The 26,356-nt window shown below is 43.9% G+C and overlaps 13 protein-coding genes across 13 annotated transcripts; 7 read left to right on the top strand and 6 right to left on the bottom strand.

Annotated features, from left to right (window-relative positions):
- Window positions 1-748: 748 nt before the first annotated feature.
- Window positions 749-4,290, top strand: HO173_000024 (uncharacterized protein; the record flags this gene model as incomplete). The annotated part of the gene is made up of 3 exons (XM_037301975.1): window positions 749-1,814; window positions 2,152-2,356; window positions 2,418-4,290. 3 exons carry the CDS (start codon window positions 749-751, stop codon window positions 4,288-4,290), a joined length of 3,144 nt encoding a protein of 1,047 aa, XP_037170554.1.
- Window positions 4,291-4,301: 11 nt separating this feature from the next.
- On the top strand, window positions 4,302-4,619 carry HO173_000025 (uncharacterized protein; the record flags this gene model as incomplete). Its single annotated transcript, XM_037301976.1, has 1 exon — window positions 4,302-4,619. The coding sequence occupies one exon, from the start codon at window positions 4,302-4,304 to the stop codon at window positions 4,617-4,619; it is 318 nt and encodes a 105-aa protein (XP_037170555.1).
- Window positions 4,620-5,061: 442 nt separating this feature from the next.
- On the top strand, window positions 5,062-5,277 carry HO173_000026 (uncharacterized protein; the record flags this gene model as incomplete). The annotated part of the gene is made up of 1 exon (XM_037301977.1): window positions 5,062-5,277. The coding sequence occupies one exon, from the start codon at window positions 5,062-5,064 to the stop codon at window positions 5,275-5,277; it is 216 nt and encodes a 71-aa protein (XP_037170556.1).
- A 953-nt stretch (window positions 5,278-6,230) lies between these two features.
- Window positions 6,231-6,962, top strand: HO173_000027 (uncharacterized protein; the record flags this gene model as incomplete). Its single annotated transcript, XM_037301978.1, has 1 exon — window positions 6,231-6,962. One exon carries the CDS (start codon window positions 6,231-6,233, stop codon window positions 6,960-6,962), a length of 732 nt encoding a protein of 243 aa, XP_037170557.1.
- Window positions 6,963-7,178: 216 nt separating this feature from the next.
- HO173_000028 (uncharacterized protein) lies at window positions 7,179-8,077 on the bottom strand (the record flags this gene model as incomplete). Its single annotated transcript, XM_037301979.1, has 3 exons — window positions 7,179-7,284; window positions 7,428-7,832; window positions 7,899-8,077. The coding sequence occupies 3 exons, from the start codon at window positions 8,075-8,077 to the stop codon at window positions 7,179-7,181; spliced, it is 690 nt and encodes a 229-aa protein (XP_037170558.1).
- A 415-nt stretch (window positions 8,078-8,492) lies between these two features.
- HO173_000029 (uncharacterized protein) lies at window positions 8,493-11,470 on the top strand (the record flags this gene model as incomplete). Its single annotated transcript, XM_037301980.1, has 2 exons — window positions 8,493-10,685; window positions 10,745-11,470. 2 exons carry the CDS (start codon window positions 8,493-8,495, stop codon window positions 11,468-11,470), a joined length of 2,919 nt encoding a protein of 972 aa, XP_037170559.1.
- Window positions 11,471-11,708: 238 nt separating this feature from the next.
- Window positions 11,709-12,498, bottom strand: HO173_000030 (uncharacterized protein; the record flags this gene model as incomplete). Its single annotated transcript, XM_037301981.1, has 3 exons — window positions 11,709-11,990; window positions 12,079-12,283; window positions 12,350-12,498. The coding sequence occupies 3 exons, from the start codon at window positions 12,496-12,498 to the stop codon at window positions 11,709-11,711; spliced, it is 636 nt and encodes a 211-aa protein (XP_037170560.1).
- Window positions 12,499-13,723: 1,225 nt separating this feature from the next.
- Window positions 13,724-14,245, bottom strand: HO173_000031 (uncharacterized protein; the record flags this gene model as incomplete). Its single annotated transcript, XM_037301982.1, has 1 exon — window positions 13,724-14,245. The coding sequence occupies one exon, from the start codon at window positions 14,243-14,245 to the stop codon at window positions 13,724-13,726; it is 522 nt and encodes a 173-aa protein (XP_037170561.1).
- An 87-nt stretch (window positions 14,246-14,332) lies between these two features.
- HO173_000032 (uncharacterized protein) lies at window positions 14,333-14,623 on the bottom strand (the record flags this gene model as incomplete). The annotated part of the gene is made up of 1 exon (XM_037301983.1): window positions 14,333-14,623. The coding sequence occupies one exon, from the start codon at window positions 14,621-14,623 to the stop codon at window positions 14,333-14,335; it is 291 nt and encodes a 96-aa protein (XP_037170562.1).
- Window positions 14,624-14,720: 97 nt separating this feature from the next.
- Window positions 14,721-14,936, bottom strand: HO173_000033 (uncharacterized protein; the record flags this gene model as incomplete). Its single annotated transcript, XM_037301984.1, has 1 exon — window positions 14,721-14,936. One exon carries the CDS (start codon window positions 14,934-14,936, stop codon window positions 14,721-14,723), a length of 216 nt encoding a protein of 71 aa, XP_037170563.1.
- A 908-nt stretch (window positions 14,937-15,844) lies between these two features.
- Window positions 15,845-17,046, top strand: HO173_000034 (uncharacterized protein; the record flags this gene model as incomplete). The annotated part of the gene is made up of 3 exons (XM_037301985.1): window positions 15,845-15,926; window positions 15,988-16,331; window positions 16,384-17,046. The coding sequence occupies 3 exons, from the start codon at window positions 15,845-15,847 to the stop codon at window positions 17,044-17,046; spliced, it is 1,089 nt and encodes a 362-aa protein (XP_037170564.1).
- A 166-nt stretch (window positions 17,047-17,212) lies between these two features.
- On the bottom strand, window positions 17,213-18,523 carry HO173_000035 (uncharacterized protein; the record flags this gene model as incomplete). The annotated part of the gene is made up of 3 exons (XM_037301986.1): window positions 17,213-17,778; window positions 17,829-17,993; window positions 18,214-18,523. The coding sequence occupies 3 exons, from the start codon at window positions 18,521-18,523 to the stop codon at window positions 17,213-17,215; spliced, it is 1,041 nt and encodes a 346-aa protein (XP_037170565.1).
- Window positions 18,524-19,278: 755 nt separating this feature from the next.
- On the top strand, window positions 19,279-20,164 carry HO173_000036 (uncharacterized protein; the record flags this gene model as incomplete). Its single annotated transcript, XM_037301987.1, has 3 exons — window positions 19,279-19,711; window positions 19,770-20,102; window positions 20,151-20,164. 3 exons carry the CDS (start codon window positions 19,279-19,281, stop codon window positions 20,162-20,164), a joined length of 780 nt encoding a protein of 259 aa, XP_037170566.1.
- Between the last annotated feature and the right edge of the window lie 6,192 nt (window positions 20,165-26,356).

Raw genomic sequence — 26,356 nt, forward strand, 5'->3', positions numbered from 1 at the left:
AAATCACTTGGCACGAGCTAATTGGTTGCTTGTTCAGATGCGTACAGAAGTATGCACCTGGCGGTCGGGCTTAGCGCTATCGCAGCACAGATTTATCGAGACGGGGGACACGAAGTACCTTTGTACATTGTTCGATCCCCACAATGTTGTGTGGCGACCTCAAATCTACGAATGCTCGGATGAGCGAAGATTTGAGCATCAGTATGTAACGCCAACACAATCTTGGACGTGGGGTTAGGACTTTGGGAGTGAGGGCGACTTTCTCGCAAGAACCCTCATTGCTTATGCGGGCGCGGAGGTAGGTTGGATGGGGTGGGGTGGGGTGGGGTACATTGTGATAAGCCCCTTTTAATGTAGGCTTACAGCTTACTAAGTCAGATACTGGTACCGTTGATACATCGTCGAAGTGGTAAAATGATGTCCCGAGCGAAATAATGGTGTCAAAAGAACTCTCGCCCAAATCAAATCAGCTGATATTGGTTTTAGCTGTGAACCATTTCGTCATGTTACTGTTATCTGTACAGCTATGAAGGCATGAAGGCACACTCGTAAGGTAGAGCTAGCCGTGCATTAGTTTGAGATCTTCACCACGAGGCGTCCAATCATTCTCAGATGCAGTCCACCACCTCGCTGATCCTTCAGCCGCAGTCCAGAGCTGAGCCTGGGGAACTGCTCAGGGCCATTCTTCATCTTCCATCCATTGACGAAATCAGATCTCCTGCTGAATTCCCGCCAGTCAAAAAGAATCATGAGTGCGAGAAGACGACTCAGGCCCGAAGACTACACGGTTGGGTGGCTCTGTGCGTTAGCGCGGACCGAGCAAGTAGCAGCCATCAAGATGTTAGACGAACAGCATCAAGAGCTTCCGAAGCCCGTCGGTGATCATAACACATACACCTATGGCTCCATCGGTAGTCACAATATTGTCATCGCATGCTTGCCCATCAGCCACCCTGGCACGACCCCTGCCACAAGAATGGCAGACCTACTGCCCACAAGCTTTCCAAATATGAGACTACATTTGTTTGTGGGCATAGGTGGGGGGATACCGCACGATCCTCCACATCTGGATGCCAGTCAAGACATTCATCTGGGGGATGTTGTCGTTGGGGTGGATCAGACTCCCGGCGTTGCAGGTGTTGTTCAGTATGACTTCATGAGAGATAAAGGAGAGGAGGGCAGAGACCTGCTGGGAATATTTGATAAACCGAACCCAGAATTGTTGACCGCCTTGGGAAAGTTGTTCTCCAACTACGAAATGGGAGACAGTAATCCCCACCTACAACTGGCAAAGTTGACAGGATTGAGGTCAGATTTCGCCCGTCCCCCACCGGGAGGAGATAAGTTCTACCGGTCAACCTACAAGCACATCAACGGTGCCCCAAACTGCGATCAATGCTCTATCGATCAAATAGTAGTCCGAAATGAGCGTCAGCCACTTAAGCAGGAGTCACTGGAGCAGGAGACTCCGATTCCGGTATTTCATCAAGGTCAAATTCTGTCGGGGAACTCGGTCATCAAGGACGCTAAACGCAGAGATGAGCTCAGCCAAGCATATCCTCACGCCCGCTGCCTTGAAATGGAGGCTGCCGGAGTGGTGGACCAGACGCACTGTTTAGTGATACGGGGTATTTCCGACTATGCGGACTCTCATAAGAACCAAACATGGCAACCTTATGCGGCAGGGACAGCAGCAGCTTTCGCAAGAGAACTACTCTTGACCGTCCAACCTTCTGTTGTAAAAGAATTGGGAAACATAGCTCCCACCGCTGGGCAGGCTGCTGACCCGCAATCTAGCGGAAATCTAGAGCCAGGTGCGTAGGACTGTCTCACATCAGCAGAATCAAACTTTCAGGTCGAAGGGTGGAGCGGCGCCGCTTAATTCTGATTGTGTATAATCGCTGTATGCAAGCAGGGTCAATGCCCGGGGAAAGTTCTAGAACCGAAAAGAGGCCTGAAAAAATGTCAATGAATTTGTAGAATTGTCGTTAGGGAGGGGCCGATTCTCTTCAAACATGCACCTCATCATCCCAGCTTCACGTGTATCGGTTTTGACTGTAGAAATTTCTCGATGTTCTTTGTTTGGCATTAGATGTTTAAGACGTAATACTGTTGGTTCAGCTTCTGGCAGATACTGACCACGGCTGTTAGGCAATGTGCATTGGATGGTTCCCAAAAGGGCCAACAAGCTTTTCACCGGCCGGACCCGGATTCTCGAAAAGCTAGGCCATAGCCTGGCGTCCCAGCCCCCTTCTTCGTCGGCGAGCGAAGAGCAGAAGGTTTTTGTCATAGTTGGTTATGGCGGGATTGGAAAGAGTGAGGTGTGCTTGAAGTTCGCAAATGACCATCGTCAACAGTGAGACACCACTACATTGAGCACACGCAGTTCTCTTCGTCATCTAACACTGCTCAAACAGTTTCTGGGGCGTTTTCTGGATCGACGCTAGCAGTGAAGAAACAGCAAAGCAGTCCTTCATCGATATCGGGAAACTGTGTGGTGGAAAAGCGGAGTCTTTTGAGCAAGTGAAAACATGGCTTGCCAACATCTGTTATTCTTGGATCCTTATCATCGACAACGCCGACAATCCTGATATCGACTATGCTATGTTTTTCCCATCCGGAGAGAAGGGTAACATTCTTCTGACCACTCGGAATCAGCAATATCGCGACCATGAAACCGTCGGTTGCGAGGATCTAGATCATCTGGACCTTCAAGATGCTACGTCGCTTCTCTTTAAAGCCGCTGGGATAGCCGAATCATCGCGTGGAGACAATCACAAGGCGGCAGAGAAAGTTATTCAAGATCTGAGTTACCATACTCTCGCTATCGTTCAAGCAGGAGCATTCATCAAGCTTCGGCTTTGTTCACTTGGAGACTATCCCAAAATTTTCAAAGAACAGAAAGAGCAAGTCCTGAAGTATTGTCCAACACCAGCACAACCGACCGATAGAAGTGTATTCGCGACGTTTGAGATCTCGGCTACCCATCTGGAATCATCTCAAGACCAGAATGCTGCGAATGCGCTCAGCTTGCTTCAACTCTTAGGTTTCTTTCACTTTCAGGAAATACCTGAGCTGATGTTTTTAAGAGCGCGGAACCAGGCTATTGCTATACGTGAAAAGATAGGCAGAGGAATGCCACAGGATGAGATTTACCGACTGTCTGAGTTACAGATCTCTCGCCTACCTGAATTCATCATGCCGAGGAACCACATTGCTACAGATTCCATCCCATGGCAGTGGCGCGAAACCCTGAATCTCCTAGAATCCTACTCAATCATTAAATTTAGTGGGACTGGTGAAGATCTTTCCTTCTCGATGCATCCACTTGCTCACACGTGGGCTCGCAGTCGCCCCGGACTAACATCTAGAGAGCAGAGTTGGGCAGCAGCTGGCTCGGTCATCGCTTTGTCGATGCGTGGAACGAATTACAATATGTTCCATGAAAAGCTTCGATCGCACGTTGAAGCTTACCTAGGTTACCCGATTCTTGAGTACCGAGCGGAAATGACAGAACTGGAGATTTGTCAAACTCATTTCCGAATCTGCTGGCTCGTTCTACATCTGCTTCATACTTCAAGACTTCGAGATCTTCTTAAAATACTCGAGACATTTGAGGCCTGGACGGGCGCTAGTGGAGAATCCAGCTTACAGATAAAACTCCTTACTGCCAACTGCTTTCTTGAAGAGGGACAGCACCAAACAGCGGTAGGGCTACTGGAGCGGCTAGTCGAGACTGATCATGCTGATGATCTCGATCTGCAAGCTACACTTGCAAACGCCTATATCGAGTGCAAGCAGCACCAAAAGGCAGTACCTCTACTCGAGCGCCTAGCCAAGATACAAGAGAGAACAGAAACGCCGGATGATGAGTATCTTTTGTGGTTACGACACCTGCTTGGATGCGCATATATTGGAAACAAGCAGTTTGAAAGAGCAGCACCGCTTCTTGAGCAAATAGTCGAGATACAAAAGGGATCGATGGTGTCTACACATCGTGGTCGTATAGCATCTGAATTTATGCTTGGAAGAGCCTACATAGGCAATAAGCAGTATGAGGAAGCGGCAAAAATCCTTCAACAAGTACTTGACATACGATCTCAAATACTAGATGTCAAGGATCCCGGTCTCCTCGCTACGCAGTATTGGCTTGTAAAAGCTTATATTGCCATGGGAAACGGTCATTATGGAAGAGCAGCGGAGCTCCTTGAGCAGGTGTTCAGGATAGATGGAGTTTTCTGGCACCTGAAAACCCTGATCGTTTGGCATCGCAGCACGAGCTTGCAGTAGCTTATATTGCCATGGGAAACGGTCATTATGGAAGAGCAGCGGAGCTCCTTGAGCAGGTGTTCAGGATAGATGAGGAAACGCTAGCATCGGAAGACCCTGATCGTTTGGCATCGCAGCACAAGCTTGCTGAAGCTTATATTGGTATGGGAAACGGTCATTATGGAAGAGCAGCGGAGCTCCTTGAGCAGGTGTTCAGGATAGAGGAGAATATTCTGGCACCGGACGACTCTAATCGTATTATTTCGCAGCAATTGCTCGAAGAAGTCCGTAGGCGTATTGAGGCTGAGAACGATGCTGAATCCGCGTCTGCATCTGGAGAGACGACTTGACCTTCTATCTAGAGCCAAAGAGCAGCTGCAGGATTTGCAAAGATATTTCATGGCATTAAGAGTTCATATCGCCAAAGCGTTAGGACGTGGTTTGGAAAGAGATAGATGAACGAAATCAAAATATGGGAGCGATGAACCCAGAATACAACCTGGAAGAATGTTCCCAGTCCATGTTCCAAACTTGTTACGATGTGCGGCACATGTTTCAGTTGTCCCCCCAAGTAATTGGCCTAAGTGTGTTATACTAGGCCTCTTCGAATAGTACAATTAAACGGCCCCTTCTGGCCCCTTACGCTCGCTCGTCCCAATATTTACGAGTAATCTCCCGATAGGGCTAAAGGTGTACCTTTTAGCGCCAAGACCTTGTCATGCTCCGACAACGACAAGATTTCCATATCAGCTTTGAACGTGGCAGTGTAGACATGCATCTCACTCCAGCGCTATGGCTAACCTTTGGGATATCGCCTGCTCCAAGCTGCCCGAGGAGCAGCAAGGTTTACTCACGTCAGGACTGACTCTTCTGGCCCAGTTCGACGAGTTGAGCTTTACAGTCGAACAGACCCGCGGAGATGCGGAATCGCATCGATGGAAGATCAAGACGAAGAATGGAACCATCGTCCTGCGCAAGCATTTCGATAAGATGGTTTCGTGGATTTAGAGATTTATAATCCTTGCGAACGTAGGTCTTCCCCAGTTCAAGAAACCCTAGACAATGGTGATGATAAGTCAGATTTTCTTTACTTCTACAGCTTTCTAGATCCGGAGGAGCTGGAGCGCTGGAAGGTCGCAGAAATTGCCCGCTCGATTGTGAAGCAGCTGTTGGTCCGGTCCTAAAAACCTCCAGCTTACGTAAATGAGAAGTAACAGTTTAGCCTGGTTATCTTTGATGATACAACCTGCCCCTTTCGCTTCGCCCACACCTCAGTCTAGGACTGACTCTTGTATCTGCGGAGTGAGTAGAAGATGCCAGACGAGAACTATGCATATTTGGCTCAGCGTTCCTTTAGATACTATTGCAGGCGTCCACCGTGTCATTGATTCGTCGAAATTTCCAGGACACTGCAACAGAAACTGGAACCACAGCCCCGGCCCGATCCAAAGAGATGCATCGAGATAGCGGGTCCCAAGATGATCCATTGCTCTTCGAGCGCGCCTTTATTGATGCAAGAGGCCAACCAGTGAAAACAATCATGTGGGTAGAAGACCACTGGGCGTACTATACTACCAAATGTGAGGAACGACGCAAAATATCGTCACTGGTCCTTTTGGAGACCGAAATTCTAGGCATGGTAAAAGTCATGATATAACCTACGATGGCTACAAATATTGCTGTCTTGCTTGAGCACATGAGAGGCCAAGAAGTGCTCTGTTCCCGAAGAACGATGTTGGAAGCTAAAGAAGTAAACAACAACACACTTCTCCAAACTCCTTCACTTTGCAAGCAAAAATTCCAAGCGCGCGTCAAATACGGTGATCCAATAGCCCTTTAAGGATGTGTTCCAACCACATTTGGGGCGTTAAACACTCAATTCTCGCTCATTTGTCTTCACGAACATCTACCCACGTTCACCCCATACACCACCACCACGCCTTTCCAGCCAGTCTCCAGTTATGGCTACCATCCCTCCCTATAAGCCGAGCACAAAACACTCAGCCAAGACTACCATTCCTCCTGATGATCCCGAAGCAGAATATGAAACCGCCGTCGCCGCATACAAAGCGCAAGTGAGCGTTATGGGCCCAACGCGCAAACAGTACGAGGCGCTTTTCTTTCAACACAAACAAGCTCAAACACGCTATGACAAGATCATGGACAAAACGACATCGCAAAACACCACATACCAGCGCCATAAGCGATACGTCATCTCACTGACAAACGCCTTGCTCGCATCAAACCTCACACTACGCTCCGCTTCAGGACCGGTCAGCGATTTGCAAGCTCTAACGCACGCAACTCTCCTTTATGATATTCGACTCTCTGCTCGCACGCTCGTCGACATGATGGTTCAGAACAAGCGCCTGGACAAGGCAAGAGAAAGGTTTTGGAAACTCGATCAGGAACTGCATGTGAAGTGTGAGGAGTTGTTTGAAGTGGTGGACAAGAATTGTAAAGAGTTGGATCGACTGCATGCGAAGGTGCTTGAGGCAGAGAAGAAGATGGGCGAGGAGTCCAGATGTGGGATGGCAGAGGGGAAATGTCTTTCTTGTGTCAGGAATAGTGAGAAGGAGGCGAGGAGGCTGGGGGCGGACGATGTGGCGAAGGCGAAGGGAGGGCCTGGGAAAATAGGGAAAGGGCTGGGGGCGAAGAAGAAGTTGGAGGATATTCTTGAGGAGGTGGATTAGGAGAACGGGCTGAATGGAGTGCAAAGACCGTTGAACGTGTGTATTCCCGGTGCTGAAGAGATACGCACATCACACTTGTCGTTGCCGCTTGTCAATAAGGATTCTAAGTTTGCAAAGAAGAGAAGCACTTGCAGCACATCTGTCAATCTCATTAGCAGGAATGGTTATGTACTACCATAGTGACAGGAAGCACGGGTACCAAGTCTATCAGTGCCATCAGGCAGAACAAATATTGACGGTCACAGTGAAGCCGAGAACTGATGATCCCATAAGGAAGACCTGACGTGCAAAGTGACGATGTAGAGGAGCACCGGCAACAAGGCTATGAAAGCCATCAGTACACTATGCAAACAGCCCTAGAAGCGCACGACGCAATGGGTATTTGGCGTGCCACAAAACGATCAAAAGAATCTCCACCATATGAGTACAATCATCATCACTCCCACTCCCACAAACGGTCCATACTGTTTAAGCAGTAACTCCCAGTTAATCCTGACTGCCGCCCTCCTATACTTCTTACTATCTTCCTTCAACCTCCCTGACATCTCACCCATCCGCTCCAAACTGTCCCCTCTATACAGCAAATCCTCAATATTTTTCGTCATGACCTTCGTCACATCTCTCAGCTCATCATTCAGTTTATCCAGGTTCTGACTCGCGCGGCTGTCTTGGTAGGTCTTCTTTGTGCGCTGCATAAAAGTGTCGAATTCGACAAAAGCGTAAGGGCGGCAATTGGGGGAGAGGTATTGGGAGGAGGAGTACGTGGTTGTGAATTCGGTGGCTAGGTCGGAGAGGTAGGTGAAGGCTAATTTGCGGGGGTAGGAATGGTCGCAGATGGTGAGGAAGCAGAGTTGGTCTTGTATCAAATAGCTGCAGTGCACCCAAAGAGTTCAGTACTAGCTTCTCGGCAAAGGGGAGAGGGAGCAGGCGACGTACTGCAGAGTGTATTTGCCAGCTTCTATGCTGGCCTGAGGCTCAGAATTGCGGTTCAGCCGCCGTATGATCATCTTCGCATTTGCTTTGGGATCTGCAAGCTCGGTCTCCGCTTGCTCGTCGTCAACGGTGGCTGCGAGCAGGAGGCCATCGATCCTGGCTATCTGTGTTGATTTGACCATCTTGCTTTGTTGCCCGTCCTCCCTTATAGAACCACCACTACTACTAGCTATTGTAGTTATGTAGCTATCTCAGGCATTGACGTTAGAAACGACTGCTCCGGGAAAAATCAATTCTCACTTCAATAGACTAGAAGAACAGCTGTAATCAAGGTCGGTTCATCAATTGCTGCATGCAGTGACCTTTCTGACATTAGGGTCGGGGAGGCTTCCGCTCGGGGTGCGGCTGCCGGAGGGCGCTTGAAGAATAGCCGCGACAGGAACAGCAAGCATGTTTATTGTTCGCAAACAATTCTGAGCTTCAAACTGAACACTTCATTTACTTGTGCCCAAGATGTGAGAGGCTCTGCTTGAGCACTCTTTAAAGTCAGTCTACCTCATGTGTAATGCGTATTCCACACCCTCTGTACAAATCAAGATGATTCCTCAGAAACGCAAGGCGGACGCCGCATCACCAGCAGAGGCTTCTGACGAATCACCCCACAAGCGGGCCAAGTCTGAGAGTATTGACGACATAGTTAACAAGCCGGATAGTAATACTCGCTCTTCTGACGAGTCTTCAGAACACCATGTCGAGCAATCAATCTCTGTGGCCAGCCCTTCGAGTAATTCACGCACAGTTCCTGGTGAAGAGGACGAGACTGCCCTTCCTACAGATCTACCACAGACATGGGATCAAGCAAGTGACGCGGATAAAATGTTGGTGAAGATGAAGGAGGAGAACACAAAGAGCACCTGGGCTAAGATTGAGCAACGTTGGGAACGAGCGACGGGGAAGAAGCCTGCTGGAGGCGTATTGCCGGATAGGTATTGGCGCCTCAAAAAAATAATGGCATCTTCAAAAGCCGGCGGCGCAATTGGAGGAAACGTGGAGTCCAAAGTTGTTGAGGAACTCTTGGAGACTTCAGAAGACATATCCACGCTTCCAACAAATGGAGTCAGACGTCCAAGCCCTGCAATCGGCGGACCCTCAGAAAAGTCTTCACGTACTATCTCCAAACTCTCAGAACCTGCGATTAAATCTTTGACAACTGAAAGTGCAGCTTCTGCCAATGAGATTGCCCCCGAAAAAGACTTTCCGCAGTCATGGGAACATGCAAATGCCGGGGACCAGCTGATAGTGAGAATGAAGACAAGTCGAAAGGCCTGGCCCAGGATCGAGGAAGCGTGGCAAGACTTGACGGGCGAAACGCCTGCGGAGGGTGCATTGCGAGATCGATACATGGGCATGAGAGAACTAGTCATTTGCCCAGGAATCAAAGGCCCATACACGAAAAGCACTTTTGACAGAGGCACTGACCAAGCTGTTTCTCGCCGCGCAAAGGATACGCTCAGAACGCCGAGGAAGCAGAAGGTGGAAGCTGAACCCTCTGAGGAATCTTCAAATGAATCTTCTTCTGTAATTTCGAAGCATTCCAAGAATATTGCACGTCGAAAGCCCCGTGGTGCAGTTGAAAAGCAGATGAGAGCCAATGCTTTTGATGGACCGTCAGATGAACGTTTTTCTAGACGTACGAAAACTACGGCCGAAGAAGCTAGCGATGGGAAGCCGGAGACAGGATTTTCGGATGAATCAGATGAGTCAGATGAGACCTCGAAGCAGTCATTGACGGTGGTCAAGTCTGCGAAACGTCCACGCTCAAAACATGCGAACTCCGGAGCTCAGAATACAGCGGGGACTGCTGACGAGATGGTGGTGGAAATGAAAGAAAGAGGATGCAATTGGGTCGAGATCAGCAAAGCATGGACAGAGCGAACAGGCCTGACGCACGCTCCAGATACATTGCGAAAACGCTACGCTCGCATGAAGAACGGTTCTGCTGCAAAGCTGGTATCTAAAAACCAGGCTTCGAGCAAACGGAAGGTGAAAGCCACATCTCCAGACGAAGGTTCATTCGAGGCGTCAGCGAAACGTAACAAATCGACGACCGAAACTCCTATCAAACGCAATATGGACCGTGGAAAGCGCAAGAGTTCAGTCAAGTACACAGATTCAACGACTGATGAGGATGAGCTCTTCGCTGCACCTGTCGAGCCTGTTGCCGTCGCCACCACCCCCGCCAAGCGTAATGCTGGTCGTGCTGCGAAGGTAAACAGAAGCGATCCAGAATGGCTAGTGACCAACGAGAAGTCACCTCTTGCCGACGAAGACCTCCATGCAGAATTCTCCAACCCCAAGACATACGAGAACTTCACCAAATCAGACTGGGAGGACCTTCGCGAAACCCTTCCTCCTAATGTCCCCATCAATTCTGATGGGTACTCCATTCCTATGGCATTCTTCAAGTACGACCCTGACTTCCGCCGCGGCATTCGTGAATTCCAGGAGGACCTCTCTTCCGGGCGTTTGGATCCCAAATGGCAAGCTGATGCAGCTCAGGCAATGGAGGAACGGGCTCAAGGGCAATTTGATGCGTACAAGGAAAGTCAGTTTGAGGCGTTCTGGGGACAGAAGCAGAAGCTGAACCATGATGCTCTTGCTGGGGAAAGCACTAAGATCAAGTTGGACTTACTGATACAAAATGAGATATTCAAGGTCGGAGATTACTTTAGCTACTCGAGGGTTTTTGGTCGCGGGAAGAATGGGGTGCTCGTAGAGAAGGATTGCAAGGTAAGCGAACTCCTTGAGATTATGCTAGTATGCCATAGGTCATCGCTAACAATTCCTAGATTGTCAAGGTCGATGACAAAACACTAACATTCGCCATTCCTCCTGGGCAACGAAAATACTCTCGCCGTATGTTTGAATCAGGACCTTCAGGAGATACTACACTCGAAGCAAAAGCCACCACGGCCGGTGACGATGAACAGTCCCCAGTCGATGTGAAGAACAGTCTCAACGATGCTGAAGCCGGTGTGGATAATGACATCAACGCTAGAAAAGGGTTACAAGCTAGCGAAAATGGTAACGGAGTCCTGACAACCAGTGAGATGGCCGAGAATGGCAACTTGCCGGACATGGAGCCAAAAGAGGATGAAGCCTTGCCAGATAGTAAGGCGGATGAGCATGGTACTGGAGGACCTACGCGGTCAGAAGGCACCGCAATCTCAGCAAACACCAAACCGCAAGAAGACGAGATTCACGAAGCCACGGCATCAGAAGGGGATAAAGAAGACGGAGCAACTGTCCAAACCAACGGCGACGATCAATTGTCTGCAGTTGCCTCCCAAGACGAGGACGTGCTACACAGCATCTCATACCTCACCCAGCTCGAGAATAAGATTGTTGACATCGATGGCCATTTCAATTCCAAGGATATTGCAACGCAGAATTCATGGAAAAATTTCCGTGGCATACGCAATCACCAGGATCTCGGGACGCTCTTCGAGATGCGCGAGGACTTCTATGTCTATAAGCACCCGCAGATCGTGAAGAAGGCGAAGAGAAAGAGGTAGTTGCGGCTGTGATTCGAAGGGGATGGGAAGGTTGGGTGCGGGTTTCCGCGACATTCCTAGGCGTTCATAAGATACCCCAGCATACCAAGCGAGCATGATACTTTTCGATGGATTCCTAGGAGAAATCATGACGAGAAAAGTTCTACAGAAAAACCAGTAGCTAGAAAGATAAACCATCACGACCTCAACAGTCCCCCAATCTAGAAACCCCATAGCTCTACTCTTCTTCCTTCACCTGTCAACTCACACTCCCATTCCCCGCGCCCACCATCCCCAGCACCAACCCGTCCGGCCTATCAGGCGTGATCTTCCCAACGCCCACGGTGCCGAACTGATCATCCCGGACCTCAAACGCCGCCATCTGGAACCGGCCCGCTCGGTACAGATACAGCCACAGCCCCTGCAGCACGTTCATCACGATCCCGTACGTCAGGTGGTGGTATCCGATCGGGAAGGTGGCGACGCCGAAGAAGCAGCCGGAGTAGCGGATGTCAGATTCGTAGGGGTCGTCGAGAGGGGCCTGCTCGTGTCAGCTGGTGTTGCTTTGGGCTTGTGTGATGTGTGTGTGGGGGGTGGGGGAAGGGATGGGTACAGCATGTTGTACGTACGAGGGGTGTATCATCCGCATCGTAGGTCTTGATGAACGCGGCCAAGGATTGCTGAGTGCGTAGGATGGTGCGACCGATATTGGGCTTCTGGATGGGGTTATCCTGGAGGCCGATACGGAGGAGGGTGCTGGTGTCTGGGACGCGGTATAAGACTATGTCTGCCGGATTCGAGGTGTTCAAGAAGAGGGCGAGCGCGTTGATGGATCTGTAGAGGAGATGCAGGGTCGTCAGTGAGAGTGGATTGGGGAAGAGTTGGGGGAACGGGGCTCACTCTTCGCTAGAGAGAGAGGGAATTGTGCGGAGATCCGGTGCAATACTGGTGTTCAAGGAAAGAGAAGCTGGATCGACAGCGGCAGGAGCCGCTTGGGCGCCGTAGAAGGGTTGGAGAAGGAGGAGCAAAAGGCATGTGACCGGTAGCATGTTGATCAACGTTCATGCTTGAGAGGGATGTTCTCGGGGGTAACAGCATTCGAGAAGACCCTTAAGACTGTTGCGCATTGACTTTGAAGCGATAAACCCTTTCAAGGTCTCACGGTGCGAGTAAGTGTGGGGAGATAGAAAGCGACACGCGACAAGCGGAGAAGTGCACAAAAGAAGCCAACCATAACGACGCTACTGAAACCGAGAGTATAACTGTACATAGGCGTGAGCTTCGACCTAAAGATCGCATGAGAGAACGTATGGCTAGTATTCCCAACCCCACCCCAAATTCTTCGACACCACTGGTGCACCCACTAGCCCACCTCAGCATCTTCAAACCCCCATATCCATGTGTTTTTTGGGAATTACTTGCTTCTCAAACGAAAAGGTCCAGCAACCCTACGTCGGGACTTTGGAATCAAGCTAATACACACGGAAAGCATCATCTTCCTGGCGCCATGCCAGATCGATGCAGCAACTCCCGGGCGGCATTCCTCCTAGCTCAAGTCTCCTTCATCCAGCGTTCTTGAAAAGATGCCAAACCCTCATCGTCTTCGATTTGGATGTCCGTACCGTCGCGGCAAGAGGCTCACTCATGATCTCTCCAGGCCCGATCAATTCCGATGTTCTCTGGCTGCGGTAGCATCCCTCCCTCATTCGAATCAATATATGGAGTCACAGATGCGTCCACGACAAAAGGGTCTGTGAAATTTCGCGATGCTTGTTGTTTTGGCAAAAAGAGCTGCCCTAGGTCATCTGGTGCACTGCTCGTGGACCTTGGAGCTATGCCAAAGACAGCAAAGCCAACGACTCGAGATGCTGACCAACATGGCCCTGTAAAGTGTCCTGGGACTTAACGCCGTCTGGGCAAAGGTTGCAAAATGGGCAAATATGGAAAATCGTATCCTCGCGTCGTCCGTTCACCTCCGCTTGCCAGGGGAGTTGCGAGCGCTCCATGCACCGCGGTGATCACGTCTCAAGTGCTCGATGTACGATTCAGCATCCACGAATGTCATTCTCTTGTGATCTGGACCCCAGCAGTCCCATTTCAAGGGCATGTGTGCCGATCGAATGTGCGCGATCCAACCGTCGAACGACCGGAAGATTCTTTGTGGCAAACAGCATTCTAGAAACACACAGATATAGGTCTCGAGGTCCTGCATGACATGGTGCCTTGATGGTTTAAACACTTGCAGCTCCACAATATAGAGGAGGCAAGAAATGGTCACCTCCAGTGTTTCCCAATCGACTTTTTAACTGGACACAGTATGTAGCAATAGGGACATTCAAACATGCCGTTGCTATCCACCTTGGGTACTGGGAGAAAGTCGAATCCTGCAATCTGAGGCGAGGAATCTGAAGTACTTGTAAAGACCTGAGAAGGGAAAGGTGATTCTTGGGGACGTAGTGGCTCAGGCACAATCTCTGAAGCAGAAATTCGGTGCAAGTGTGTGGGATCTCTCGATTTGGGGGTAATTTGTTGATGCTTTGGGTATAGTACGGCCTCAGCTTTCCCATGTAGAAATTTTCGGTCTTCGCGGTCCAAAGCCAGGCGCTTGTTGACATGTGAGACTGGAAGCCGATGACGTCTCATTGTTCTTTCCAAGGCTAGCGATTCGGTTCCACCTTCGAAAATTAATTCGGACAACCGATTACGAAGACTTTCATCAGCTTGCGGGTACTTACGATTCATGATCAGCGCCGCATTCGAAGATTGCGAAGTCATGTTGTTGTCGAGCTCGTCCATACCAGCGAAGGCCTCCACCTCTTGATCATGGTACCGAGACCCTGAATACCGAATGAGAGACGACAGTCCGTCCAAATCATAGATCTTTTAACTCACACAGGCTTTCGCGGCTGCAATATCAGCAGAAGGATCAACAACCCATTGGCTCGAGAGAAAGTCTGAAGAGGAACTCAAGGAGCTTGGTGGCAGGGTGGGAGAGTCATCGTCAGCTGCATCATTATTGAGGAGTACCTGTGGCTGGTCATGTTCTTCAGTAGCCTGTCTTGTAGGTATCGCGCAGAACCCTGCATGTCTGGATTCGGGATCAAGGGCCACGATCACTGTTATACGATGAGCGTGTGCGGATGTGGCATTGGAGATTCCCATCGAAAAGTGCATCGTCCAAGGATAACTTACCGTAAAGGATATTCGCATGCAAACTTTCGAGCTTCCGAGTAACAAGTCATAGAGCTTCGAGTTGTGTCTCAAGTGGTGCTCAATCGAAGCTTGTCCCAGAATGAAAACACCTTGACGCGGAGCCCACAAATTCAGAACGCTCATGTGATCTTCGGCTCATACTGTCCCGCTTTCGATCCATGCCTTGGTTGTCGCTTGCCCCTGCAACGTTGTTGTCGGAAGGTAGGAGGCGTTTGAAAAAGCAGAGGCAGGCATCTACACGATCTGCGATCGTGGCTTTGCCTATGCTCGCCATGGTAGAACAGCAAATTCAGGAAGAAGTGCAACTATCGATGCAAAGGCGAGAATGTACTCTCGTACGTGGATGGAGTTTATTTGAGATTGCATAAAACTGCAGGTGAAAAGTGAAGAATCTATTTCAAGTCGCTGGGGGACACGTACTATATAGGTCGCCACTCGAGGGGCTGAAACAATACCGGAACTGGGAAGGGGGAATCCTCGATGCCGATGTTTCCAATGTTTCCATTTCATTCTAAGCGCCAATCCTCCCAATGCTTGTCAGGGTGGCTCCAGATTCGAGATCTTTGGCATTGGCAGCCATTGTAGCTTCACCAGGTGCAGATAAACTCGACATCCAGGCACGCCTTCATACCAAACTTCGTGATGGGCCTACGTCCTTGCGGTTCCGGTGAAACAAAGGCTTGGAATATGGACGTTTGCGAGACCTTAGCACTTGAGTAGGCGGGATACCGACACAGTAGTCTACTGTACCAGAGTAAGACTTTTTGTAGAGTAGATCATGTTGCGAGAGGCAAGAGATGTCGTTCATAGACAAGCTAGCCTAGTTGCTGCCCTTGGCATCATGGAGCTGCTGAAGTGTACTTGCAGACAGGGTGGATGAATACTTGCGGGCCTTTGTTGAGTGCTGTACAGTTTGCTGTACATTGAATTTAGAGCACAGCTTGCAAAGCAAGGTGCAAATTGGAAAGGCCAGCCTGGCACAAGGTACCGAATAACTGATGGAGCCAGAAAAGATAGCTGGCTTTTGACTGCCAAGAAATCCCACTGGTTTTGCATACGCTAAAAAACAGTCATTCTCCCCTTGCATGAAGACAGGGAACATATCTCATATCTCTCTTGATACTTGCTTGATCACCTCGTCTTGACTCTCCACATGTCAGTCTTGACAACGAATTCCAAACCATGGCGCAGGAGCCGCCTTTGGATGAGATACAATGGCGATCTCCCAAGGCTCAGGAAATGGGCGGCATCCACACTAACACCGGTAAGTCACTGTAGAGTCGCCGCTTCCCAAGCTCCGTCAGCTCACTGGATGTCTCTGACAGTTCTTCCCTACTTCGCCGAATCGCCGTTCTTCGATGCCACTTCCAACAACGCCATCCTGACTACGCAAGCGCTCTACAACCCCAACATGTTCTACATTATCCAGACTCGCGAAGCTTTTGAGGGCAGGTTGCGAACGATGCAAGGGCTGGAATTCATGGTCACCCATGACCCGTCTGAGAACGATTCCAAGCAAGACCATAGCGGGGTCTGGGTTATACGGAAGCAGAATAGGCGTAAGAGACAGGGCGCGCCGGACGAGGTCACGGGAATCAGCTCGTACTATGTGGTGGGGGAGAATGTTTACCTGGCGCCTTCGGTGGGGAATATCCTTGGTAGTAGGCTGGTATGTGCCATCGTACTGCTATTCATCGGCCGCGCTTACCTCGATGCGCCAGCTCTCGACAGTCGCCTCCCTCACCAAGCTACTCTCCACAGCGTCTTCCCTTCCCAGCTTCACCCCTTCGCTTGGCCATACATACCTCCCTCCAGTATCAAAAATTCCTACACCCGGTTCAAGCTTCCAGGCAACCCAGGCGAGCAAAGAGGGCACACCGATGCCGGCAGGAGGCACACCCTTGCCGGCAACGCAAGAGACTACTACCAGCGCGAAAACTTCTAAAGTTACTTCGGACATGGGCCTCCAAGGCGTCCACATGCTAGCGTACTCCTACGATCTATCTGACCGCTACGCAAACGAGTACATGGACGAGAATCCTATCGTGGGCGAGCCGGGGTCATTCAAGCTGTCGAAATCGCACAACACTTCTTTGACAACGTCTATGAATACGTCAAAAACCTCCAGCCAAGCCCAAGAAGTGTCGAAACCCTCAAGCCAATCACTTGAGGTGGCAACTCCGGCGAAGAGTGCAGCACCGACGCCGCAGCTGAAGACGGAGGACTTGCCAGCACCGCTCAGAAAATCAACAAAGAGCAGCGAGAAGAGTCCAACCACACCAGGAACCAAGGAGAAAAAGTCGAGGCGAAAGAGCAAAGCTGCCGGCGACAAAGGGGCAACAACGCCGAAAGCCACGACCCCTAAGCCTACTACGCCAGGATGATCACCACAGGCCTCGGAATCTAAACTTCGTTTTCTGGGATGCCTAGATACAAAAAAAACTGGGTCCTCTGCGAAACAGGCAGCCGTCTGAAGATTGGCGCTCTGGCCAAATATAAAAAATGACACAGCACAATACGGCCCTGGATTCCAGAGATCAGCGCTGTTGTCTACAACATCCCATCTATACTGCCGTTTGCATCTTCGATGCCATGGCCGTCATCGATATCAACCGCACAGCTGCAGTCCACGAAATCCTCCAGCTCCTCGCTCACAGTTTTCAACTTCTCTTTCACACTGGCTACACCTTCATGGCCAACGATATGTCTCGCGGGCGGATTGTCATGTCCGCCGATCGCTGTGATGGCATTGATCGTCTCCGCAAGGAGCGAAGACTGCATCTCGGGCGGAAGCTTCGGGTAGAGGGTTTGGATTCGGTCGCCTGCCAAAGAGGCAGGCTCATAGTTTCCATTCTGCTGGACAAGATCAAGACGATCTAACAGACCTCCAATTATACCCCTAAACAATGGCGCCGGGTTGTTGTCCGGTGAATACTGGGGCATCGAGGGCGCAGATATGATCTTGTTGGTTAGGACACCAATTTCCATCGTAGGTTGGACGATAGTCATCTTGATATTGAAGGGAGCAATCTCATACGCGAGGCTATCGCAGAAGCCTTCAAGTGCCCATCCGGCAGCGCAATACATCCCTAAACCCGGAGTTCCCAGATGCCCGGCTGGACATTGTGTTAGTGCAGGCCTCACAAGCTGGGATATATGGACTGACTTATACCTGTCAATATCATCACATGTCCACTATTCCTTCTCCGCATCGTCGGTAATGCTGCCTTGATGCAGTTGACAGGACCGAAGAAGTTGCTTTCGAATTGTTCTCGTACTAAAGTTTGTGTCCGTGGAGAGGCCGCGAGCTCTTCAACCGTGCCGACCAGCGCTGTAACAACATATCAGCACTCACTTACCCCACTCAAGCAATCAGTGTAGAGGCCAACCTTCGCTCGCGCAACATAGCAGAATATCCAACTTGCCAAATACCTCCACCGCCTCAGCAACAGCAGCTTGGCACAGTCCCATCACACTGTTCCCCCAGAATCAGCCCCTCCCTCTAACCCCCAAGCAGCCAGCCAAACAATCAAGCAACAAGGGGCCCTCACACCTCCCATCCAACTCCACCCCCTTACACCTCTCTTTCCATCCTTCCTCCTCACACTCCCGCCAGAATTCCCGGAACTCCTCTCCTCGCTGCGCATCCCCCTCTTCCTCCCCTCCGTCACCGTGCCCTTCTGCAAGGTGTCGCGGATTCAGGCCTGCGATCACGTTATCGCCGTGGGAGAGCACTTGACGCGCGATGGCGATGCCGATGGGGGAGGTGCAGGCGGTGATGAGCCAGTTGCGGGGAGCGGGGTGAGGGGGGAAGGTGGGGGTTGGCGGGTGAGTGGTGGCGGGGGTGGGGGCAGGCGTCATTGTTAGAGGTGTTGGGGAAGCATGGTCGGTTGGATCTATATAAGGATTTGAGGAGGAATGAGGCAGTGGTTGTACGGATGAATGCTTGTTGGAAAAGTACTTTAGCAAGAGAAGTGGGGGTGGAAGGTCAGAGCGGAGGCTCAGCGTCAAGCGCTTGCCGCAAGAGGCGCGCTGTTTGCATCCGTGCATGCCACACCGGAAGGCTCATCTTGTTTCCATCTTTGTTCCCCTTGAGACGTTCTACTGCTACCTTCCGGTGTTGATTAAAATATATGCATCCTTCAAACCTATTTCAACAACGAGAAGTACTCCGAAGATGGACCTGATTGTTCTGTTTCTTCGTCAAATCGAATTCTGAAAGTCTTCCCTGATCTGCCTGTGGATGTTCTAGAAGTGCGTAGCTGGAGTCATTGACTACCCTGCCCGATTTCCTTGGATCCATTCTTGTATCTTTGGGTCAGACACCTTAGACATGGTTCCGTCGACAGCATGCCGCGGAGCGCACTCATTGATCTCCGTTTGCTGCAGGCGTACTGATTGTCGTGTGTCTCTGGCATTGCCGTGTTTGCTGCTCTTTGCAACGATGTTTTAACCACTCATGCTCCGATCATGAAAAGTGCTCTTCTCGTATTTGTTTTTCCAATCTCGTTCACCCCCCCGTTCCTTCTACTTTTATTACAGGAGCTGGAGTTTCATCTTTGCACCCAAACTTTTTTCTTGTCATCTATTAGGAATTTCAAGAAAACCCCCATGCCATGGCGACTTATGGGATCTCACAAGTTCTCCAACAGGACATTCTACAAATCGCGAATATGAGCTCGAGATTCACAACAGCAGATCCGCTAACAAACGTCATGTTAAGAGATCCACGCGGTGTATTTATGAGCCCCATAGAATCGCGCAGAGATGTGGCACTGCACAACTATTACAAGGGACTGATGGGTTCCATCGGACCCATCACAAATTCCTTTCTTTTGAAGTCATACAGTCACTGTGCGCCACAGCTCACTGAGGCTTCCGCCTGGATCCAACAATTTCATCCTAATCAATACTGGCACGTTCCATGGAAAGACGAGCCGGGAACATTTGATATACCTCCCGACTGCGTGAATGCAAATCTTTACTACTATATTGAGAATGCTCTGCATACGAACCGGAAAACCTACATGCAGGGCAAAGAGCACTATTGTGTGTCCCTCATGTCTCTCATATACAAAACGTGATAAATGCTGATGCGACACTGAAGACATACGACAGCTCGATTTCAGAGTCTTCGAACTGCAAACACCAGGCAAAGAGGCGGCCAAATACCTGCTGGCGTGTATCAGCAAGATCCACCCGCAAGTGGACAAATACGCGCACTTCACTCTCGCACATCAAGACCTGCTCCAAGGCTTGGGATGGGAACACCTCGGCCACGTTACTTTCAATCCGGAGTTCGCTCGTGATGGCAGCCTCTTGACAGTTCCTCAAAGTACGAGAAGCTGGGTACTGAGAGGCGTGCCGCATTCGAACAAAGCGGCTGCGCCAGCGGTAAGCAATTCAGACGTGCCGCCGAAGCCAGACTTTGCAGGATTGGGTGATTCATATTCTTTTTGTTGAGCAGAGAGTATTAACAAGCGCACAGAGTGCTATGGGTAGACGCTGGCATTCGAAAATAGCTGTATATAGTGTTCCTAGCTTTCTTTAAACGTTAGCAAAACAATTAGACATACGAATAACGTTATAGCGTCATAGTGCATGAGATTTTGGGAAAAAAAAAACTTAAAAAATCAAAAATTTTTGAAAAAAAAAAAAAAAAAACACAAAAAAAAAAAAAAAAAAAAAACCCCCCCCCCAAAATTTTAAAAAAAAAAAAAAAAAAAAAATTTTTATTATAAAAAAAAAAAAAAAAAAAAAAAAAAAAAAAAAAAAAAAAAAAAATATAAACCAAAAAAAAAAAAAAAAAAAAAAAAAAAAAAAAAAAAAAAAAAAAAAAAAAAAAAAAAAATTTTAAGGGGGGGGGGGGGAGACCCCTCACCCAGGGAGAGAAAAAAAAAAAAAAAAAAAAAAAAAAAAAAAAAAACCCCCCCCCCCCCCCCCCCCCGGCCCCCCCCCCCCACCCAAAAAAAACAAAAAAAAAAAAACCAACCCCCCCCCCCCCCCCCCCCCCCAAAAAACCAAAAAAAAAAAAAAAAAAAAGCGAATTCCGCAACTTCAAATACCGGGTGCCATTCGGGTGCATGCTTGATACCCTTGGGTACGAGTACTACACCGAGCGCCCTATTTTCGAAAACTATGGCAAATTACATTTTCATACCCCATGAAATAACAAATTACCGATTCATATCCCATTGGAATATGAAAATGTAATTAGAGGTATGGTTTTGGGGTATGAATTTGTAATTTACTCGAGTATTTTTTACAATACTCTTAGAGAGAAGTATTTTAAGAAAGTAAAATCTTTATCGTTAATTATTAATATAATATTATTTATAGTTAATTCTAAATTATTTAATAGCATTTAAGATTATAATCTAATTTATTTTTAATAAAATTAATATAATATACTTAGTTTCATAAGAAAACGCGAAATACTAGAAAATACGAAATTTTTAAAATTAATAAATCCGATTTAATACTTAAAATATCTACTTCTTATTAAAATTATATAGTAATATTATATAATAAAGATAAAAAATTCTAATTCTTTCTTACTATTAAGGCTTTTATATCGAAGAATTAATTTATCGTTTTTTAAATTTTATCGATCTATTACTTCGTGAAAATCGTATCTCTTCTTCTTCTATCTCTTCTTCTACTACCTCTTCTTCTATTATCTTATCTCTTTTATCTCATTTATCTTATTTATCTCGTCTATCTTATTTATCTTATTTATCGCTTCTATCTCTATTATCGCTTCTATCTCTTTTATCTTACTATTATTACTATAATAAAGTCTACGATAAAGTCTTTAAGAAAGTCTACGAGGGAGTCTCTAAGAAAGTCTATAAAGGAGTCTACGAGAGAGCCTTCGATATAGCGAAGAATAGTAATCTTAATAAATCTAGCGTGGGAGGTACAGTAGCCTTTTTTTTAATTAAACTTCTACCTCTCTTTATATCTTTAAAAATAGCTAGTTCGATATAATAATATTTTTAAAATTCTTATTTAAATTACTTTATAGCGAAGTTATTCTTTCGCTATTAAATAATATCGAGATTTATAATTTATATTTTATCTTAATATACTTATCTACGCTTACTCTTATTCTTTTTTTATTTATCTATCTTAATAAGATTATTATTAATAATCTTAAATAAGATATTAATAGCGAGAGCTAAGCTAACTACTTTATTAAGCTTTTCTAATATTATAGAATTATAATTTTTAATCTTTATTTATTAAAGTAGCTAATTAATTTACTTTATATTTATTAATATATAAAATATAAAAATTAAATTATTATTAGATATAATATCTATAGATATATTTAATAATAAACTCGACGATAATTCTAATACTTTAAATTTAAATCTATTAAGAATAAGTTAGAGTTAAATTAGAAATAAGTTACTCTTTTATTATATATATTTAATATTCTATATCGTTATAGCGTTCTTTCTTACTATTTAAATTATTTAAATAAAGTCTACTTTATTTATTAAGTAACTATCTCTATACTTTATATTTTTCTTTAAATATTTATAATATATAATTATTAAAGATAAGAAAAATTCGATATTAAGTAATTAAAGTATATATATAATATAAATAAATAGATATAAAAGAATAATATTATTATTAATATAAAACTCTATAACTTTAATATTAATATATAATATATATTCGTTATATATAAGAAGATATTAGGCCTAATACGTTATAAGCCTTAGCGCTACTTACGCTAAGGCGTTAACATCGTATATACTACGTTAGAGTCTCTTTTAGAGTTTAGTTTTAATAATATACTCTATATATCTAGAGACTTAACGAATATAGATTTACTTTATATATCTCGAAGTTTTAATATTTCTTAGAGATTAGTTCTACTATTAAATATACTATTAAATTTTATAACGATACTATATCTTTTATAGTCTATACCCGCTAGCTAATTATTAATAAACTACGCCTTTATAATTCTAATCTCTCTATCTTTTAAAGAAAAAGATCTATTATTATTATAATATTAAATTTATCTTTAAATTATATAATAGAAAATAAAGATAATATCGAGAGTCGCTATAGTATCGATAATAAGTTCGAGAATTTCTTATTAATAGAAGATCTTATTATAAAAGAACATCTTATAATCGCTAGAATCGAAAATTATCGCTTAAAATAAGAATAAAAATTAGCTACATTAAAGACTCGCAATCACAAGCTTTATAACGCTAGCTTATTATTTACGACTAGCGAGAGCTTATCTATATCGATTATTATTATATCTCTAGCGAATATACTAATTAAAGCGAAAATACTTCGCTTTAAAAGAATATATTCTTATAAGAATATTAGCGAGAAAGAGTATTTACGCTAATTCCGCGAAGTCGAAGTTAAGTTTTTTATAAATTCTAAGTATTTTACTATTAATTAATTAAAGATTATCTATTATATATAATTCTTAAAAGACAATCTTAATACTTAATAATATAGATATTATTAAATCTATAGCTTAGAGAATACGACTTTTAAATACTTTAAATAGTTTTTATTTAATTTAATAGCGAATCTAGTAAATTATTATTTTCTTATATATAAAAAGTGAGAGAAGATTAAATAACGCTTTAATTAGAAAATATCTATTTTTAAGATCTATTTAAAGAAGCTAGAGGCTTATATAATCTCATTTTCTAAAAAATATCGAGTTAATTTCTTTTTAACTAAACTTAGATTAGAGTTTAAGAATAAGATTCTAAGTACTAATAGTATACCGAAATAATAAAAAAAAATTCTTATCTAAGCTATTATATAGAAAAAGATTTTAGAATATATACACTTTTATAACGATTCTTATTTAAAGTCTTCGAGGGGGTTTACTAAGAATAAGCCTTTAGAGGATTAAATTTCGAAGTCTAAATTAATTTTAAACGACGGCGCTTACATAGCGTATACTTAAGACAATAGCGTAAAGCGTAAAGTTAAATCCTTTAACTCTAATTATAAGAAGAATAGTTATTTCTATTATAAAAAATAGAGTTATTAAATATTTAATATCTAGATCTCGATAAATCGTCTATAATCTATATCGATATAATATTAATAAAAAAAGATCTAGTCTTATAATCGTCTTAGAAGCGAGGTAAGAATAATAATTAATAGAGATAATTTCTTCTATTTTTATAAAGGGATAAATAAAGCTTTAGAGTAAATAGAGGTAACTCGTTACTCTACTTAATATTAGAGCGTATATTAATTTAATTTTATAAAAGTTCATAGTTTAATAAGACTTAAAATTTTACGACGCTATTTTATTATAATCGAAAGCGCTAAGCGATTAAAATATATATTACTATAACGCGTATTAGCTAAATTACTAATTAATAAATAGTTAAAATTAAGATAGAAAGTATAATATACTCTTCTATACTATTAATTAAAAAGATCTTAATATCATATTAAATATATTTAAACTAAGTTAATTATAAGTATTATTAAATCTAGCGACGAAGTAATAATAGTTTAAAATTAACGCTAGCAAATTATAGATTAAAAAATTAATTAAATTTACTCGAATTATTAAATAGAAGTTAAATATATTTATAATTATATACGCTATAATAATATATAGCGAACTAGAAAATAAGCGTAATCTAGAGCTTTCTTAAAAGTTACTAGAGTTTAATAACGTTTTTTCTAATAAAAAAATAGAAATCTTATCTACGCTTAAGTAGGGAAACTATATTATTAAGATCGAGAGCGATAAAAAATCGTTATATAACTTCTTATATAATCTATTTTAAACGAAGTTAGCGAAGCTATAGCGCTATCTAAAGAATTTCCTTTAGAAAAACTAGATTTATTATTTAACTTTCTTAGTTAAAATATTAATTCTTTTCGTTTTTAAGAAGAATAAGAAGTTTTATTTTTATATTAATTATTAGAGCTTAAACGCGATAATTATTAAAAATCGATACTCGCTACCTCTAATCACTAAGACTCTAGATCGCTTATATAAAATCAAAGTCTTTATAAAGCTAGACCTTAAGGATATCTATTATTAAATTCGAATTAAAGAGAGCGATAAGTAGAAAATAGCGTTTCGCAGTTACTATAACCACTTCGAATATTTAATTATATCTTTTAAGCTTATTAATATATTAATAACTTTTTAAGCGTATATTAATAAAGCTCTTATGAATCTAATAAATATAATATACGTAATATATTTAAATAATATTCTAATTTATAGTATTAATCTAGCGAAGTATTAGCGATATATTAAGTAAGTACTTAAATATCTACGCCAGTTTCAACTATATATTAGTTTAAAAAAGTATTAATTCTATATCGAGCGGGTTAAGTTTCTAGAGTTTATTATATTTATCGAAGGTATCGCGATAAACTAGAAATATATTGCTATTATTAAGAAGTAGCTAAAATTAAAAAATTATTAAAATATATAAGTCTTTTTAGGCTTTGCTAATTTCTATCGATGATTTATCTATAGCTATTTTAGTATAATAACATTACTTATTAACTTGCTTAAAGGGAGTAAGAATAATAAGAAACCTAGATCGTTAGAGTGAATAGATAACGCTGAGCAGGCGTTTTAGTAGCTCTAAAACACTTTTATAACCGCGCTATTTCTACGCTATTACGACTTAAATTTAAAGTTATATCTTAAGATCAACACTTCTAACTTTAATATAAAGACTATACTTTTATAATCGAATAAGAATAACTATTAGCGACTAGTAATATTCTAATCTAGAAAAATAATTTCTGCGAAGTAAAACTATAAGATTTATAATTAAGAGTTACTCGCTATCGTAGCGTCTATAAAGTAATAGCGTTACTATCTAGAAGATAGTACATTTTATATTAAGATTTTAATAAACTATAATAATTTTAAGAACTTTATAAAGTAGAAGGAATTAAACTCTAGATAAGCTCATTAGGCGCTAAAGTTAGCTATTTATAACTTTAAAATTTTTTATCGAATAGATAAATTAAATTCTATTAACTCGCCATCGCGACGTCTTAACTACGAAAGAACTTCGTCGTTAAATATTAAACTACTATTAATACTATAAAATAAATTTATACTTTAGACTAACAGCGAGTAATCGTAAAGGGATAAAGAGATTATAGCGGCGATAGCGTCTATATTTCGTATTATCGACGTCTAAATAATTATTTCTAAAAGAAAGTCTAAGATCGTATAAGAGACTACTTATAACGTATCTTAAAGGCTAATAAAAATATTAATTTAAGATCTATAAGTCTATAATAATTAGATAAATTTTTTCGAACTAATATTAATAAGCTAGCGATTAAGCGTTACGCACGTAGTTAAGTATAAATCTTAGACTTCGAGAGACTATTAAAATATAATAGTCGCCTTTATATTCTTAGAGATAAGACTTTAAAAGAAGAGCTTATTAGTAAATATTATAATAATTTGTTATTAAGATACTTTAGCGCTATAAAGATATATAAGCTACTTATTCGTAAATACTATTAAAATAAAAGTCTAAAGTAAATTATTAATTATATTAAGATATATAATATTTACTAACGGATTAAAGCTTCGCGATATCGTCTATATAGCGAATTAAGCTCGCTTTCTATCGTTACTAAACTATAAAAGAAAATTTCTATAAACTTTATTATCGGCTTATTAGCGAG

Source organism: Letharia columbiana, assembly GCF_014066305.1.
Source record: "Letharia columbiana isolate WasteWater2 chromosome Unknown Sc0000000_s0, whole genome shotgun sequence".
NCBI classification, from domain to species: Eukaryota; Fungi; Ascomycota; class Lecanoromycetes; order Lecanorales; family Parmeliaceae; genus Letharia; species Letharia columbiana.